Genomic DNA, 18,564 nt, shown 5'->3' with positions numbered 1-18,564 from the left:
TGATTATTTTATTGATTTATTTTATTGCCAAGGCCCACAGGCGTGGCTCACACTAGGCACACAGACACAGGGGAACTTAGATTGTCCCCGGCCACAAACTACCTTCCTCCTCCCAAAGACGCCCCAGGCCGCATCCCAGGTTCGGTCCGTTCCCCAGGGGCCACAAGAATGGGGAGCATCCTCACTTTCCCAGGATGGCCTGGGACACTGTGTCAGGCCCTGGAAAAATGCTCGAGCTGCTTGAAGTCTCCCAGCCCCAGCAGAGCGGTCAGTGCTTCCTAAACACACACCTGGCCGCGGACTCTCTCATTTTCTCCACAGATCCTAAAGAGCCCAATGAGCTTCTTTGACACGACTCCCACTGGCAGGCTAATGAACCGTTTTTCCAAGGATATGGACGAGCTGGATGTGAGGCTGCCGTTTCACGCGGAGAACTTTCTGCAGCAATTTTCTATGGTGCTGTTTATTCTTGTGATATTGGCCGCTGTGTTTCCCGCTGTCCTTTTAGTCCTGGCCGGCCTTGCTGTCGGCTTCTTCGTTCTTTTACGGTAGGTTGATGTGCTGTTTAGAAAGCAGCACATGAAACCTTTCTGTATTTGGTGAACTCTGCACAATGACAGGGTAGTATCAGGTGAGCTGAATCCTTGCTGTCTTCTCCGAACGGGGGAGCATATTGATTTTAAGTCCCGACGAAATGCCAGGTGCTACGCTCGGTGCTGTGCATAGATCTGGCATTTTGGCCTCAGAGTAACCCTGAGAGGTGGGCACGACTGGGAGGTTAAGTCAGTGGTCCTGGGCCAGGAAACTAGTAACCAGGGTTGCTGTCTGTCTGCTGTTAGATTCTCAGCCACAGAGCTCTGTCTTCCATCCTGCTGCTGGAGAAGAGGGAGAAGACCGGTCCTTAGTCCGTCTGAGCTGTGGGACCTAGCCCCCGTCCTAGCCACTGATAGGGTTAGAGAAAGGCCTCGGGCAGCTAGGCGCCGGGGAGCCCTGGGGAGGCTGTGTCCCGTAGCCACTTCCTCACCCACCTTGGAGGGAAGGAGGAGGGTGGATTGACCCCAGCCCTTGAGGAACCCAGTTCTCCCTGTTGCTGGGGTGAGCACGAGCTCTCAGCAGGGAGCATGATGGGTATTGTGTAAGGCCGAAGGGCTGGAAATCAGAAATTTGCACCAGAGCCCCAGGCCTACTGCAGAACTAGCTGCAGGACCTCGCGGGGACGCCAGAGAAGTGCAGCAAGCCTGTTTCCTCATTCCTAAAGGGAATCGTTAAAACATACGCCTGGCACACGAGCTAGGGGGTGCTTGTGAGGATCAAATGAGACTGTAGGGCTCTCAGTGGCTTAGAAATTAGAAATGGAATCCAGTTGACCCTTGAACAATATGGGTTTGAACTGCACAGGTCCACTTATATGTGGATTCTTTTTTTTTGATAAATACAGTACCTTTCTCTTCCTTTAGATTTTTTTAATGACTCTCTTTTCTCTAACTTACTTTATTGTAAGAACATAGTATATACTACATATAACATATGTGTTAGTTGACTGTTTATGTTATCGGTAAGGCTTCCAGTCAACAGTAGGCTATTAGTAAAGTTTTTGGGGAGTCGAAAGTTATATGCAGATTTCCAACTGCACGGGGGATTGGCGCCCCCACCCTTATACTATTCAAGGGTCAGCTGTACAATGTTACAGAAACTTTGAGTTTTCATAAAACTCAACAATATGTTTATTATGCTCCTAGATGTGCCGAATTTTGGGCTGGACACTGAGGGTCTCAAAGAGGGTCCCCCACATTGTAAAGGATTCAGCCCCCAAATCCTGGACCTGCCTCCACCTGCAAGCAAGTTTGTTTGTTTTCATCCAGGGACAGGACACTCAGAGCTGGGTTTTAAAAAGATCACTTTGGCCACAGTGTGGCGGATGGATGGCGCTCCAGAAAGATCAGGACCACGGCTGTGGGATGAGAGGCTCTTGAAATGTAGAGTCTGAATGAGAGATGAGACAGGCAGCAGCAGTGGGGGAGAGAAAGGAGGGGTGGATTCGAGAGCCATTTCTGAAATGGTCTATGGAGTTGGGGGATGGGAGAGGCCAAGGATGGGTCTAAGATGGGGAGTGACGTGAAGAGAGACACAGGTGATACAGGTAGAGAGGTGGTTTGGGTAATCAAGACTGTGGGCTTACTTTTGGATGTTTCTAGTTTGTGGGTCAAGTCCGCAGATGGTGCCAACAGACAGTGGGAAGGGAAGTTATAGGGATGCGTTGGGGCTGGAGAGGTAGGTTCTGCGTCCTTGGCTTCTGTGCAGGAGCTGTTGTGACCGTGGGAACTAACACCAGTGCCCTGGGCTCTCTCTTTGGTCTCCCACTATCTCCTTGGTGACTCCAAGAAAGGTCACAATAAGCCTCAAGAGTTTATGGTGATGACCCAATAAACACTTTCTGTAAGTCCTTTGCAAAGGTAAAGCATGTCTTGGATACCATTCTTAAGACGAACTCCTTGGCCCGGTGTTCATTTCTGTAATCCCTGCGTTTGACCGACCACTGTTCCTGTGTGTTCTCCAGTTTATACTGTTGATTTACTCAGCAAAAGGTTTTTCTCTGCTCTGCACCCTACTTCTTGCTACAAAGACAGGCCAGACCATGGCTGGCAATGACAGAATCACCTAAATATTTCCAGCTAACTCACTTGAGCTCTGAGCTAATGAGGTTTTCCTTCCTCTCCCCTGGGTGAGTTTTAGCTGAGAGTCTGGAGGGCGGATCGGATTTGCTGTCGTGGGCCAGCCTGCCAATGTGCATGCCTGAGGGCAATGGTCTGGTGCTCAGCAGGGTCCTGGAGCTTCAACACCCAGGGGAGCTGCATTCTGTGGAGGGGTTTGGCTCTAAAGTCAGCTCCCGAGGCTATGATTCAAAATTACCTTTGAAAATGCCTTTAGAAGACCATGCATTGACAGTTGACAGACCAGATTTTCCTCCAGAATTGGAACAGATCACTTTTTCTTTGGTTGGGTCCCAAAAAGTGATTGGCTTGTACTCGGAACTGCATTGTATGAAAATTTCTGGTCATCAAAGACTGGAATCATATGTCTTGCAGGGAGACACTCTGTTACAAGAAGCGCTCAAAACTGAGAGCAAGGAATGGCTCACGTTTCTCAGATTCCTTCCCTTCCCTTCCCTTCCCTTCCCTTCCCTTCCCTTCCCTTCCCCTCCCTTCCCTTCCCTTCCCTTCCCTTCCCTTCCCTTCCCCTCCCTTCCCTTCCCTTCCCTTCCCTTCCCTTCCCTTCCCTTCCCTTCCCTTCCCTTCCCTTCCCTTCCCTTCCCTTCCCTTCCCTTCCCTTCCCTTCCCTTCCCTTCCCTTCCCTTCCCTTCCCTTCCCTTCCCTTCCCTTCCCTTCCCTTCCCTTCCCTTCCCTTCCCTTCCCTTCCCTTCCCTTCCCTTCCCTTCCCTTCCCTTCCCTTCCCTTCCCTTCCCTTCCCTTCCCTTCCCTTCCCTTCCCTTCCCTTCCCAGTAAGTTCACATATAGGGTAATATTAGTTTCAGGAGTAGAATTTAGTGATTCATCATTTCCATACAACACCTGGGGCTCATCATAATAAGTGCCCTCCTTAATGCCCAACACCCATTCAATCCATCCCCCTGCCCATGTCCCTCCGTCAACCCTCAGTTTGTTCTCTATAGTTAAGTCTATTTTACGGTTTGCTTCTCTCTCTTATTTCCCCCTATGTTTGTCTGTTTTGTTTATTAGATTCCACATATAAGTGGAATCATATGGTATTTGTCTTTCTCTGACCGACTTACTTCACTTAGGATAATACCCTCTAGCTCCATCCATGTCATTGCAAAGAGCAAGATTGCATTTTTTTTGATGGCTGAGTAATAAATATTCTATTTTGTGTGTGTGTGTGTATCTATTTTATTCCTTCCCCAGTTGATGGACATGTGGGCTCTTTCCATAATTCGTCTATTGTTGATAACGCTGCTATAAACATCGCAGTGCAAGTATCCCTTCAAATCAGTATTTTTGTCACCTTTGGGTAAATACCCAGTAGTGCAATTGCTGGGTCATAGGGTCGCTCTATTTTCAACTTTTTGAGGAAGCTCCACCCTGTTTTCCAGAGTGGCTGCACCAGCTTGCATTCCCACCGACAGCGTAAGAGGGTTCCCCTTTCTCTGCATCCTTGCCAACATCTGTTGTTTCCTGTGTTGTTAATTTTAGCCATTCTGACAGGGGTGGTGATATCTCATTGTGGTTTTGATTGATATTTCCCGGGTGATGAGTGATGCTGAGCCTCTTTCCGTGTGTCTGTTAGCCATCTGGATGTCTTCTTTGGAAAAATGTCTATTCATGTTGGAGACCCATTTCTGACACCCCATCTGTCCCACAACCAAGATGGCCTGTCCTAGAGGAGAGTGGTGGGACAACCCCTTCTCCCTAGTTATATGGCACCCATCTGACTTAGACTTGGTCTTGAGTGCATAGTCGGACCTGTGTGTGTGAAGAGCGAGCCCTCAGAGACCCCACTTTGTGGCCCTCTTGATTGCCCCACAGCATTTTCCATAGAGGAGTCCAGGAGCTCAAGAAGGTGGAGAACATCAGCCGGTCTCCCTGGTTCTCCCACATCACTTCATCCGTGCAGGGCCTGGGCATCATCCACGCCTATGACAAGAAGGAGGACTGCATTAGCAAGTGAGTCCAGTGCTGGGCCCCTGGTCCAGGGCTCCCCACTTTATACCTGACCCTGAATGGGAGGTCACAGGAATAGGTGGCTTCTCTGGCTCTGAGAAGGGAAGTCTGGGATGCTGGGGAGTCACCGTAGGTGAATTGCTGGCAGAATCAAGAAGGAGCAGCCTAAGGCACTAGGCTTTTCTCCTTAGTATCTGGGGCCCCAAAAGTGCGGAGCTCATTCAATGATAACCTCAGTATGTGTATTTACGTTTTATTTTTTGCACTAGAAGCAAAATGTGTCCAATTCAGGAAAGTAGGAGAAAGCAAAAAAAAAAAAGAAGGAAAAAAATCACCCATAGGTCCCCAACCCAAATCCCACGAGTATGTTCACGTATTTCCTTCCAGTCTTTCATTTTTTCTATTTCTTAAGAATTCATAATCATGTCTGTCTCATTTTATTTTTAAGTGGCATTTTTAAAATGTTATATTTCTCATAAAAATAAATTTTAAAGGCCATATTATATTTTACTTGATGGATACAGCACTTTCCTTCTTTTTAAAATGTGGGCCCTAGATGAGTAAATTTCTCTGGAGTCTTCCAGCTCCAAACTTCTAAAATAAGGTATAAATTGTATCAACCATGTAGGCTCACTGTGGTTGCAAAGACTTCCAAATTTTACAGGCTTCACACAGTATATGTTTACTCTTCTTCGAGTCACATTTTAATGACGGTCCATAGGGCAGGGGAAAGGCGTGTTGTTCAACCTGGGGCTTTTCCATCCTGAGGGCCTTGGGGGTCTTCTCCAGGATCATCTGTGTCTAACTGGAAGATAAGGTGAGGAATGGGTGCAGGACCTCATGGGAGATTTTTGTGGGTTACCTCCAATGAAGGTACTCTTCTGTACACTCATTGACCAGACTTCATTCACATGGGCTCACCAAACACAAAGCCTGGGAAATGGAGTCCAGCGGTGCCCATAGGGGGAAAAGAAAATGAACTTTGGTGAATCCATAGCAGTATCTGTCGCACTGGTGTTGCATTTTTTTCCCCCTGTGTTTTCCCACCTTAAAAAACCTAACACACACTCCAAGTTTGGGTTTAATTCTCTCTCTCTCTTCCCACATTTTGCCACCAAGGATTTCAGTGTAGATTCGGCATGCCAGCTTGCCTCTAGTTCAGTCAGTGGCTGTGCTATTCTTAGTGTATCATGAATGTCATCTGTCAAGAGTCCTGCATCACACAGGGGCCCTTCCCATGTCCTGGTCATGAAGAAAGGCTCCTGTCCATGGAATCATTCATCGACTTACTCATGACAAGCAAAACAGATACAAGCTTTGTCTTCCTGCAGGTCCTCATCCAAGGTTTCTAAGGAAATCCTATGGGACAGCTGAGTCCTACATGATTGATGGGGTCCCCTTCTTTTAATACTTTCTTTCCTGTCTGGGACTCTCCAGCGGGCTGGGGCTTCTGACATGTATTGCTTTCGCCACCAGCCAAAAATGCCGCAAGATTAAACACAGCCTTCAGGTCAAATTCCAATCTGTTTCTTTTGCTCCTGTGTGGTCTAACCAACCACACCGATAAGACCACATGTAACTTCTAAGTCAGTTAAACTGTCAGCTGAATTTTTAGGCTTTATGGCTATAGGATAGAAATACCATGGTGTTTGGAAAAGTATTTTAACCAAGCTCTGGGGAAAGTAAGTTAGGGTGGAAACAGAAGGGGGAAGGTGCTACAGGCCCCAGCATGGCTGGTCAGAGGTGCTTCCAAGAGTCTTTTGAGTGGAACAGGATGGAACAGCAATGCCTGAGGATGTTTGTGACTGTACCAGCGGAGGAATCTTCACTCTTTAGGGGTCTAAACATCGGAAGGTTTCCATTTTTTTCCCCAATAATTTCTACCAGTCATTCTGATGAAGCCCCTTTCCCAATAGATCAGGGGAGCCTTCAGTGGCAGTTGAACCTGATGTCTCTTGTGGTTAATTGTTCAGCTCCGTTAAAATTTCAATCTTGAATGTACAGTTGACCCTCGAACCATGCAGGTTAGGGAGTATCAACCCCCCACATGGTTGGAAATTCGCATATAACTTTTGACTCCCCCCAAACTTAACTACTAGTAACCTAGTATTGCCTGGAAGCCTTACTGATGACATAAACAGTCAATTAGCACATATTTCATCTATTTTATGTATCGTATATTGTATTCTTACAATAAAGTAAGCTAAAGAAAGTGTTATTAAGAAAATCATAAGGAAGAGAAAATGCATGTACGGTACCACATTGTATTTATTGAAAAAAAATCCATGTACGGGTAGACCCGTGCAGTTCCAGCCTGTGTTGTGCAAGGGTCCACTGTATTCCCTCCCTAACACACCCAGAGGCTTGCAGTCGTAACACTGTGCCGTGTGTACGAGCTGTGCAGGATGGGGGGCAGGTGTGTCGCTGGGAAGCCCCTGATCTGTTCTTTTAAACATCCTCTCCTTTTTCTCTGAGCCGGGTTCCCCGAGGCTGGTGCAGGGGAATGGAGTGGGGGAGGACACATCCTCGGGCTATTCTCTCCTGCCTGCTGCTCATTTCTGCTATTCCAGAAAATTGTGCCGAAGTGATGTGGCCAGGTGGAGGCTCCAACAGGACCAAATCCCTAGCAGCTCTGCCGGGCATTGTTGACAGGCAAGACCTGCCTGGGTCCTCGGGAGAGCTCCTCCTGGGCAGCCTCACGCTGCCTTCCACTCATGCGGGGCCTCTTAGCCTCATGCTGAGGAATACTGCATTAAGACCGCAGCACCGAAAGTCACCTCTCTGCACCCCCAACCGTAGCAACAGCAGGAATGGGCAGGATCTGCCTTCTACACATCCGGGAAATGAGCAACTCCTGGGACGGGTCTTGTCCTCATCCTTGGCGGTGTCATCACTCTGTCCCTCTGCCTTATGCCCTCTCCTCTTTGGCTCAGTGAATACACAGCAGAGGTACAAGAAGTCAGCGTTTTCAGGGGCGCCTGGGTGGCTCAGCCATTGAGCGTCTGCCTTCAGCTCAGGGTGTGATCCCAGGGTCCTGGGATCGAGCCCCTCATCAGGCTCCCTGCTCTGCTGGGAGCCTGCTGCTTCCTGTCCCACTCCCCCCCGCTTGTGTTCCCTCTCTTGCTGGCTGTCTCTCTCTCTCTCTCAAATGAATAAATTTAAAACATCTTAAAAAAAAAAAAAGGCAGCGTTTTCTTCTTGAGGAGACCCCCAGCTTTATGAGCAATTGCCTTGAATCTTCTTTCTGTGACTTGAGAGGGAACCAAGCATCCTCTGTTCCCTTCTCTTACCATCATAAACATTGATTCTCCCTAAAGGCAACCTCCTTCTCAAGCAGCCCTCACCCCTTATATGGATCGAGGGGGCCAACTATCAATTCCACAAGGCCTTTATGGGGAGTGGCTGACTCCAAAATAGGGATCTTTTGATGGTAGAGCGTGAGATACTGGGTACCTTTTGTTCTCAGCTGTGAGTCCTAGTTGCCAGTTCTGGGAAAGAGAAAGAACCCACTCAGCACAGTACTGTCACATGGGATATGCACAAATCAAAGATACCTAAGGCAGTGGATTTTAGAGTATGGATGTTTCCCCATCTTTGTAAGGGATTCCTATGTAAGTACATCAGCCCTTGATTAAAAATCCCCCTTGCTTTAATTTTCCAGTAGCCCCAACCCTAGGTCTATGGAAGCACACCTGATCTCCTGTTTTGTCTGATCTTTTAATTTTAGGTTTAAGATGCTAAACGATGAAAACTCCAGCCACCTGCTATACTTCAACTGTGCTCTCAGGTGGTTTGCTCTAAGAATGGACGTCCTCATGAACATCGTCACCTTCATTGTGGCCTTGCTGGTGACGTTGAGCTTCTCCTCAATTAGTGCTTCGTCCAAAGGCTTGTCTTTGTCTTACATCATCCAGGTAACACCTCGTGTAAGGTTGGGCTTGGCCCGCAGGCTCTGGCATAGGGCGTATCAGGGGGGATGGACGTAATAGACGACCCAGCTCAAATGGGTTCAAAGAATGAAGAACTTACTGGCTCACATCATTACAAGGCCTGGTGGTTAACAGGGGTTCAGGAATAGTTGGATCAGAGCCCCTGGCTTTGTCCTTATTCTGTGGTGACTTCCTTCATGGTTGCACAATGGTGACCGACAGTCTCTGAGGGCTGTAACAGGAAGGAAAGAGGAAGAAAGCTTTTCCTACCCTAGCCACTGAGCAAAAGCCCTGAGCTTTACTCTTCCTGGATTAATTTGGGCATCGCAGAATTAGTTAGTGCCTGGGTGGAATTGGAATGATTGGCTTAGGCCAAAGGATGGAGTCACACCCCATCCAACCCTCAAGTCACACAGCTGCTCCACAATAGAGAGCAGGAAAAGAATGCTGGAGAGGCAACCGTGATGTCCATGACAAATAATACTGACTTCTCATTTTGGTTGCTTTGGTGTTTTTTCTTTTGAAAAAGACAGTAATAGGGAAATAATAGTAATAGAGAATAATAATAATAATAATCAGGAAACACGTGCCGTTTTGGGCACTATTGTAAGTCTTGTATGTAAATTGATTCACTTATTCCCATAACGACCCTATGAGATAGGTCTTGCCGTAATCCGCATTTTATAGAAGAGAAGACTGAGGCTCAGATAGGCTTGTCCAACATCACACACCTGTCATGTGTGAGAGTTAGGGTTTGAACCAAGGTCATTTGGGTCTGATACCCATCTGAGTGTGAATGTTGGTGTGTGTGTGTGTGTGTGTGTGTGTGTGTGTGTGTGTGTTGTCTAGGGGATAAAGTATCCAGCTACCTCTGGTTGGGAGAAAGATGAGGGGAGGGGAATAGATGGGTCCGTAGACAGACTACCAATCAAATCAGTCTTCCTGTGGCTTCTTCTCACACCTGGGGCCTGTCTGAGTTCTGCCAGATAGAAGGCTCTGTAAGCCCCTGCAGCACATTCTGCCTCCATTCTGTCAAAAGGCTTTTCTTCCGTTTTCCATCTTTCAGAAATCTGTGACTCTTTCATTCAAAGGTATCTCTTCCCAACCGCCTTGCCCTTAAAGGTCTATTCCTTTTTGAAAATCTCTCTGATATTATTGTAATGGCATTTTGGGAAGGGGAAGGAACAAAAATATATTCTCAGGTCTTTATCTTCAGTGGGGAAAAAAGGAATTTTTCTTGGGTACCCAGTTTCCCTCATTGATGGATGTTTTTATTTGTTGTTGCCTAGTAAAATAGAAAGCAGACGATGTTGAATAGATTCCCTTACTTGGTCCAAGTGAAACAGCTTTCCTCAACTGAGGTTGTGCTTTTTGGGGATATCATCAGCTTTCCATGAGATTGTTTTCAAACATTGCTGTAAGGCTAGAGAATGTGAACACACTGAGTTCTAGGGGAACACTTCTCTAGCTGGCTTTGTGGCTTTGTTGAACATTACCCCTCTTTGGAGAACACAGAATCCAGACGACAGAACTTCCCTTGAGAACAGACGAGATTCCCTAGAGGTGTGAAGTCCCACAGAGCAGAAAGTGAATGTAAAGTGACATCACATCACATCATGGAGGAGAATGAGCACTTACTAGGCGAGCACTGTGCTGACAGGGGAGTTCTAAACTTGTGGAGGGCTCCCCGGAGCCTTGAGGGGCTGATACCCTTGAATTGAACAAAACATGTATAAGCCCTTCTCAAGGCTTGCACTGACCAGATAGCCACTGAGCACCGACCATGAGCCAGGAACTCGGTAGGTGCTGTGGATTCAGCAGTGAACAAGCTGGACAGGTCCCTGCCCTCAGGGAGCTTATACTCTACGGGATAAAAAGGGATACAACGTGCGATGGAATAAATGAGTGCCCAAGTAAATCAAGGAGAAGACTTTGGAAATTGTTCAAATGTTATGAAGATACTAAAGCAGGGAATGTGGCTGTCAGCAGGGGAGCAGCATTAGATCCCATAGTCAGAGAACACCTCTGCCAGGAGGTGACTTCCAGACCGATACCTGATCGACGAAGAATCAAAGAACGTGGAAGGCAGAATATTTCCAGCTGAGGGGCCAGGGCAAGGTTGGGGTAGGCAGGAGCTCAATGCATTTGAGGAACTCAGAAGGTCATGTAGTTTGAGCAGATTGGTAGAAAATAAGGTCTGAGGCTTTGGCAGGGATAGACTCTGCAGGGCTTTGTCACCCATGGCGGGGGGAGGGGGTTGCTTATATTCTAAGAAAGCGTTCTCAACTGCAACACTATGGACATTTGGGCTACATGATCCTCTTTGTGGGAGGCTATCCTGTGTGTTGTAGGATGTTAGCCTCCTTAATCTCTAACCGGGAAATCCTAGTGGAACCTCTCCCTCCTCCAAGGCTGTGACAACCAGAAGTATCCCTAGACATGGCTAACTGTCTCCTGAAGGGCATAATCACCCAGGTCAAGAGCCATTGCTCTAAGAGAAATGGAAAGCCAGTGGCATGTGTTAAGAGGGGAAGCAGCAAGGGAACCCTGAAAAGGGTCTGGACCTGCACTGCTCCTCCCCTCGTTTACCTGCTTGGGCCACACTGCCTCCTTCCTGTCAAGGCCACTTGCTGCTACTCAGAGCTATGCAAACCCCGAATTTGCCTGGTGTTCTTCTTACTGTAAATGGCTCCACTCACAGTTCCTTAACTTCCCTGAGTGAGGCAACCTCACCCCCGAACCCGGCCACTCTTTCATGTCATCCTGTTTTATTGGCATTCTCACCACTTCTTGAAATCACCCGTGTCTTATCCTGCCCGCCTGCTAGAACATAAGCCTCATGAGGGCAGGGGTTTTGTTCATCACGTTCAGCCCTGGAAACCCAGCCCCCCACCCCCGCAGTGCCTGGCCCACAGTCACGGCTCACTTAGAGAAAGAAGAGTTGGTCCTGCCTCGAGCCCACTAGCCCACCTTGCAACGGAGGCAGGTGCTGTTGGCCCAGCAACCTTCCAGGGCAGGCCGGTTGGCATCCTGCTGCTACAGGAAGGTGCTCTGTGCAAGCCCAGGGCAGCCTACAGGTGTGGGGAGTTCCCTCAGCTGGAAGTGACCCAGCGATGATGGAAGGGGGTCAGTGGAGATGTAGCCCAGCCTCCTCAGGACAACTCAAGCGTGTTTCATGCAGTATCCCGTATCCCAGAGCCTCCAGCGGGATCAAGTTTCGGTTGCCCACAACTGAACCTCTCAGGACTTACCTTCTCTTCTGTGCCCCACTTCTCCCAGCTCCTATGGGTACTTTTGGGGTCCACCTCCTGGATTAGTTTCCTAGGACTGCTGTAACCAATTACCATAAGCTAGTGGCTTACAACCAGAGACATGTATTCTCTCCCAGTTTTGGAGGTCAGACGTTCCAAGGGTGTAGGCAGGACCTCGTTCCCTCCGAATGCTCTGGAGGACAATCCATTCCTTGTCCCTCCCGGATTCTGGCAGCTCCTGGCATTCCTGGGCTTGTAGCTGCGTCATTTCACTCTTGGCCTCTGTCTCGCCTCTTCTTTTCTTTTGTGTCTTCTCCTCCTCTGTCTCTTGGAAGGACACTTGTCATTGGATTTAGGGTCCACCCAGGTAATCCGGGATGATCTCAAGATCCTTAGTTACACTTGCAAGGATCCTTTTTTCAATGAGGTAACATTCACAGGGCTCAGGGATTCAGATGTGGACATATCTTTTTGGGGGACCACCATTCAACCTGCCCTAATATACTGCTTACACTCAAATTTCAGGGTTGGCTTCTAGGGGATCCTGGCCTGAGGTGAGTAACCTTAGCAAGCTACATCCCCCACTCTGAGCCTAGATTTTCTCACGTCTGAAGCAAACAGATGGGCTTAATGGCTTTCTTCCTCTGATGATCTGTGGTGATTGGATTTCAGTTGCTGCTTGGCTGCGGGTAGGGTAAAGCGGGGAGGGCATGGAGGTACAGGACCCCCCCAGATGGCAGGAAGGGGTGGAGAGCCCGCAGTTCTGTGGCCCTGGAAGATTCCTGCTCAACAGCAGCTCCCTGTCGCTCAGACTAAGAGTGATCAAGTGATACTGTGGTGGGATGGTACTTGCCATCTGGAGTGCCAGGGAAAATGTCATTACCCATTTGTTTCTAAATGCAGAGGAAATGTTTAAAGGCAAAACACCCCAGTATCTTCTAGGCACTTGGCTGGGAATGCAGGCCTACTTTCTGTGTGGCCCTGAGTGAGACTGGGGAGGGGTACTTCATAAGGGCTTCCCCTGAAGGTGGGATGGTGGAACCCAAGGGAGGAAAGGGCTCTAACCCAGCTGCTTGCTTCCCCACAATAGCTAAGCGGATTGCTCCAAGTGTGCGTGAGAACAGGGACAGAGACCCAGGCCAAATTCACCTCCGTGGAGTTGCTCAGAGAGTATATTTTGGTAAGAAATGAGTGCATGCCGGAGGAGGGGCTAGTTAACTCTGGAAGAATTTAGGTAGGCATTTGATGTTTTTGACATGTGAAAGGGATCTTTTTAAAAACTGAAATGGGACCACAAACTTCTTCTTAAAACCCACATTTACTCTAAAGTTCTTGAGGTTGAGGAAGAGATGCTTTTTAAAAAGTTTTTCCTCGAGGGCAGTTTCTGCACACAAAAAGAAATCAGTGGCTAACTTAAGTTTCTAAAAATTAATATTTGATTGACGGAAACGGTAAATTACAAAAACAATGGTTGAACTCTTCTCTAAAAGCTTTTTTAAAAAAAGATTTATTTATTTATTTATTTTAGAGAGAGAGAGAGCGCGCGCACAGGGCCTGGGCAGTAGAGGGAGAAGAAGAGAGAGAATCTCAAGCGACTCCCTGCTGAGCAAAGAGCCCTGTGTGGGGCTTGATCTCATGACCTTGAGACCATGACCCTGAGATCATGACCTTAGCTGAAACCAAGAGTTGGGCGCTCAACCAGCTGAGCCACCCAGGCACCCCTTCACTAAAAGCTTTCAAGTTCGACTTACAAATCCTTCCATTCTTTGAAAAGAAGTCTAGACAAGTCAAGCAATCACTTTTGAGGGACTCTGAATAGCATTTGGCCCCATTTACAAACTTAATTAAACTCTTTAAAACATTTTAAACTGTATTTTAAAATTTAGTGCATTTCATTCCCTTCTTAAGTATCTTGATTATCTGATTTAACAAACAAACCTTCCAGAAGTTATATAAATGTAATACATTACACTTATAAATACAGTAAGCTTTAAATTTGCATAACAATCCCAATGCTGTAGATGAACAGTAAACTTTTAACTTAAAATCATGTTTAAATAAATTATTCAATTATACATTTTTTAAAAAGATTTTATTTATTTATTCAGCAGAGATAGAGACAGCCAGCGAGAGAGCGAACACAAGCAGGGGGAGTGGGAGAGGAAGAAGCAGGCTCATAGCGGAGGAGCCTGATGTGGGGCTCGATCCCATAACGCTGGGATCACGCCCTGAGCCGAAGGCAGACGCTTAACCGCTGTGCCACCCAGGCGCCCCTATTCAATTATACATTTTAAATTAGAATCACAGGCCCTTATGTTACTAATATTATTATACTTTAAACACCAAATATGCAGATTCCTTAAACAGTTAATACTACTGTTACAATTTTGCTTCTCTATTATATATATATCTGTATCTATCTATCATCTATCTATCTATATTTTTTTTTTTTGGCCGTGGAGCCCAATGTGAGGCTTGAACTCATGACCCCAAGCTTAAGAGTCAGACGCTTAACACACTGAGCCACCCAGGTGCCTCAAACTTCTCCTAAATATTTTTGTTATGAATCTAGGTCTCCTGGGGGTTGAAAATATTCACTGTCTAAGAATACAGTTATTTTCTCAGCTGACTGTGGTTGCTCATCACAGATTCGGGCTGGTCAGCCACCCTACAGGGCACATGAGTGGCTCCTTATCGCTAACAGAGACTCATCACTTCGGAGGAGGGGCCGGTCTTATAACACAGCCAAGTTGCTCTACTCCTTACTTAGACTTTGCATTTCTCGGATTCTTGGGAAACTAAAATGTCTCTTCCACGTCACTTTAAAGACCTCTGAAGCTGACATTCTGCCTTCTTGTCATCTTCCTACTTCTAAAACCATGATGACTCTTGCAGTTACTGAAATTATACCTGATTGAATTCTGCAAATCCCAAGATTTGGTCTGGATTTGTCACACAGCTTCAAGGTCACACTGCTGACACTTGCCCAGGCCCACAAGTCCCAGTAGGAGCTGTCCCGTGTAGTTCTCCATTTCTCTCTTCACTAAGCTCCAGCCACAGGACTTTTCTTTCTATTCCTCAAAGTGCCCAAGCTTGCCCTCTCTCCTCAGGGCCTTTGCACTAGCTGCCCACTCTGTCTGGAAGGCTCTGGACTCACATCTTCTTATAGCAGGCATCTCTTCAACATTCCAGGTCTCAGCTTGTATGCTGCATCCTCATAGATGCCTTCTTCAACCCTGAAGTTACTTTTACTCCACCTACACACACATTCTACATTCTGTTACAAGACTCTGTCTTATTGTCTTCATTGCTGATTTCGCTTCTTGTTTGTCATCCGAGTTCCCCACTGGAATGCGAGTTCTTGACTGAATTAGTGGTCTAGCTCACCACCATGAACGCCATTACCTAGACTTGTGGGAATGAAGGAATGAATTAAATGGATGGAAAAGTGAATGGTTATTAACCTGTCATTGGTCATTCTGCCTTTCAGACCTGTGTTCCTGAAAGCACTCACCCCCTCAAAGCAGAGACTTGTCCCCACGACTGGCCCAGCCGTGGGGAGATAACATTCCGCGACTATCAGATGAGGTACAGAGACAACACTCCCCTTGTCCTTGACGGGCTGAACTTGGTCATTCAGAGTGGGCAGACAGTTGGGATCGTCGGAAGAACGGGTTCTGGTGAGGACCAGCTCTGGCTGCGCTTTTTTCAGGTTGTTTTCTTCGCATTTCTACTGGGTGTGCTGGCAGCCACACCAGAGGGTGGTGTGTGTGTGTGTGTGTGTGTGTGTTGCACTGGCTGGGTTTTTCCCCCTCAACTCTCTTTACTGTAAATTAGGATTTCAGGTTGAACGGGTGCGCAGAGTTGGAAACAAACACACATCAGTTTTTGAATTAATTAAATGAGAATCATTCTGGTGAAACGAGGCCCAGAGGACGAGCCGTGTGTTAACAGCCCCTGCGGGGATGGGCAGCGGATTGCCCCCACCGAGTGAGGCCTGTCCGTCTGCATGGTCATCGGCACCGAGCCCTTTCACTGCACGACGAATTCCCTCGATGAGATACTTGGATATGATGGAAGTGCAAACCGATGTTTGATTTGCTGCTCTTGCTTTTACTGCTCCCAGGAAAGTCATCACTGGGAATGGCCTTGTTTCGTCTGGTGGAGCCAGCCGGCGGTACGATCTTCGTCGATGAGGTGGATATCTGCACGATTGGTTTGGAAGACCTCAGAACCAAGCTGACTGTGATCCCCCAGGATCCTGTCCTGTTTGTAGGTACAGTAAGGTAGCTGTTTTTGATCGTCGTGCATTCCTATTTTTTGGATAGTATAATCAGACCAGCTGGGAACTTTGTGACGTGTCCACGGTGGGGATGAGGGAAGCAGCATCCTGAGGTGCTCACGAGCACTGCTAGTACCTCAGTGAAGCCTTGGGGGGAGCCAAGGACCAAGGCCCTGAACATCACCGGTATCTTACGAGCTACGACACCAATAAGTGAGATGATTATACGTTGGGTGAGCAGGTATCCCAGTTGGCCCGGGAGAGCCCTGGTTTATGCTTGTGTCTCAGCATTTTATCACGTTTAGCAATGGCCACTCTCAAAAGAACCCAGTTTGTGAGATAAAATAAATGGTTACCGTATATACGTAGCCATCCGTAGGGAAATGCGTCAATTTATTCCCACTGAGGAGCGGACAGAAATTGTTCCAAGTATAAGAACCATAGGGCTGCAACTTCTACAGGGCTCAAGATCTGATGTCAAGGGACAAGGAGAAAACCAGTTTCTCATTTAATCCAGCGCAGTGGCTGCCCCTCTGATGAGAGGGACATTTCTCCCATTGAGCACCAGATCAAGTAGTGGGCTGTGTACTAGACTCACCCTGCCAGTGGGATAGCCACCCTGCGTGAGGGCCTGGGGGCTGCAGCTATACCCCTTGCTTCTGAAGGCAGAGTGAATGCAGCGGTAGAGTGAATCCCCACCCGTCCACCTGCACCAAGAACTTGCAGAGGCCAAATGCATTCTGCCACACACAGCCGCCATGAGGACCGACTGTGTCTTCCTGAGGGCCTTGCTCAGTGTTCTCTCTCCTGCCTTGGTGGTCTTGGCCTCATCACAGAGCGGTGGGTTCTTGCTCTCTCGGCCTAAGGTTGGTTATTTTATGGACCACTGTCCTCGGCTAAGCACCGCTTTTGGAGGCATGGGGGTCCTTACACACCCCCTCTTACTTCTCCCACGTGGGGTAGTAAACACCCTCCCCCCATCCTGTCTTCCTCAGAAATCCAGCTCCCCGCTCTTTCCCTTTTTTGCAGGTACAACTTGGATCCCTTTGAGAGCCACTCGGATGAGATGCTCTGGCAGGTTCTGGAGAGGACATTCATGAGAGACACAGTAGGTCTCTGGGGCTGTCCAGGATAAACCTGTTTCTCAGCACCAGGGCCCCAGATACCTGGCCCAGGTTTGAACTGGACAAGCACCGGGCCAGCGTGTGGCCAGGCTCATTTGGGGGCGTCACATATGTCAGTAGAATGTGATCCTTGTTTACTCTCCATTGTGAAAAGCAACCGTAGATAATACATATCAGGCGTCTCCAAGAGTCTAGTCAAGAGCTCGGCATGCATTGTCTCATTCGGTCCTGTCCTGACTACAGCCCTCAGAGGTTGGGACTCCTACCCGGATTTTCAGAGGCACAGAAAGGAAGACTCAGGGAAGAAACATGTATGAACTAGTAAGTGGCAGAATGGAGACTTGAACCCAACTGCGTCTGACTCTAGAGCAGATGGCGCAATAGGCTCATTCGCTTCTGGGAACAGAGAAGCCACAGGAAGGTGAGGGGGCATGGCACGCTCCAGGAAAGGCCAATATGGCCAGTTTCTGTGAGATGGGGTCCTGTCCTCTAAAAGCTGCAGCTGGGGTCAGCAGTGAGTGTGGTCACCTCTGCACACCGAGGGGACTGTTCCCACCAACACTTGGTACCAAGCTGAGCATGTCCCAATGTCACCATGACTGCATAAATCAGACACTGTCTTACCTTTCTTTGATGACTAGAAAACTCCCCCATCCCATGTCCATTTTGTCCATGGAAATAGGGGCCCTGGAAGCCATTTACACTTCGTTTGTGTTTCTCTGGAGCCATATGTGTACCGTTTGTCCTCTTTTGGCAAGGTGTCCACGGGGCTCTGTGAATCATACTGTGATTTTAAATTATTAACGTCCGCCTACTCCCTGGTCTTTCCCTGGTGCCTGTTTGCGATGTAGAAAGGATTGTTGTTTTGTACTTTCTTTTCCTCAGTAAAATAAAGCCAGCTGATGAATGCATGAGAAGGGGGCAATCAATACAGACGACGCAGGACAATTTTATAGGTCATCAGCATAACTGTGGCCTTTTCTGTGTTTTATAGATAATGAAACTCCCGGAAAAATTACAGGCAGAAGTCACAGAAAATGGAGAAAACTTCTCAGTAGGGGAACGTCAGCTGCTTTGTATGGCCCGAGCGCTTCTCCGTAATTCAAAAGTAAGGAAACAGCACGGAAAATGGATTGGTCAAATTTTGGATATTTCCCGCAGCGCCCCTCAATCCAGGAGGCAGAGCCACGCGTTTGTCTTTCAGCAAAGAGAGAACAATCGAGCCATTTAAAAACCGAGCACTTTCTTTTAAGACAAAGTTGTAAGGGGTAAAAATTGAAAAATAACAGCCATTTACAGCAA

The 18,564-nt window shown here is 47.7% G+C and overlaps 1 protein-coding gene across 3 annotated transcripts in view; it reads left to right on the top strand.

The window, feature by feature from the left end:
- ABCC12 (ATP binding cassette subfamily C member 12) overlaps positions 1-18,564 on the top strand; it is a 66,307-nt gene that overhangs the window by 45,182 nt on the left and 2,561 nt on the right. Inside the window, exons 20-27 of one of the 3 annotated variants that reach the window (XM_040633258.1) lie at positions 322-548; positions 4,542-4,679; positions 8,404-8,590; positions 12,947-13,036; positions 15,347-15,536; positions 15,983-16,142; positions 17,168-17,246; positions 18,257-18,370. In XM_040633258.1, coding sequence (XP_040489192.1) covers positions 322-548; positions 4,542-4,679; positions 8,404-8,590; positions 12,947-13,036; positions 15,347-15,536; positions 15,983-16,142; positions 17,168-17,246; positions 18,257-18,370 — 1,185 coding nt within the window. The remainder of the gene's footprint in view (positions 1-321; positions 549-4,541; positions 4,680-8,403; positions 8,591-12,946; positions 13,037-15,346; positions 15,537-15,982; positions 16,143-17,167; positions 17,247-18,256; positions 18,371-18,564) is intronic. The other 2 variants (XM_040633259.1, XM_040633260.1) reach the window with 2 other exon arrangements.

The sequence above is a fragment of the Ursus maritimus genome, unplaced genomic scaffold, assembly GCF_017311325.1.
Source record: "Ursus maritimus isolate PB19 unplaced genomic scaffold, ASM1731132v1 scaffold_19, whole genome shotgun sequence".
Classification (NCBI taxonomy): domain Eukaryota; kingdom Metazoa; phylum Chordata; class Mammalia; order Carnivora; family Ursidae; genus Ursus; species Ursus maritimus.
Note: the sequence above shows the minus strand (reverse complement) of the source record. Positions and strands in the feature narration are given on the sequence as shown.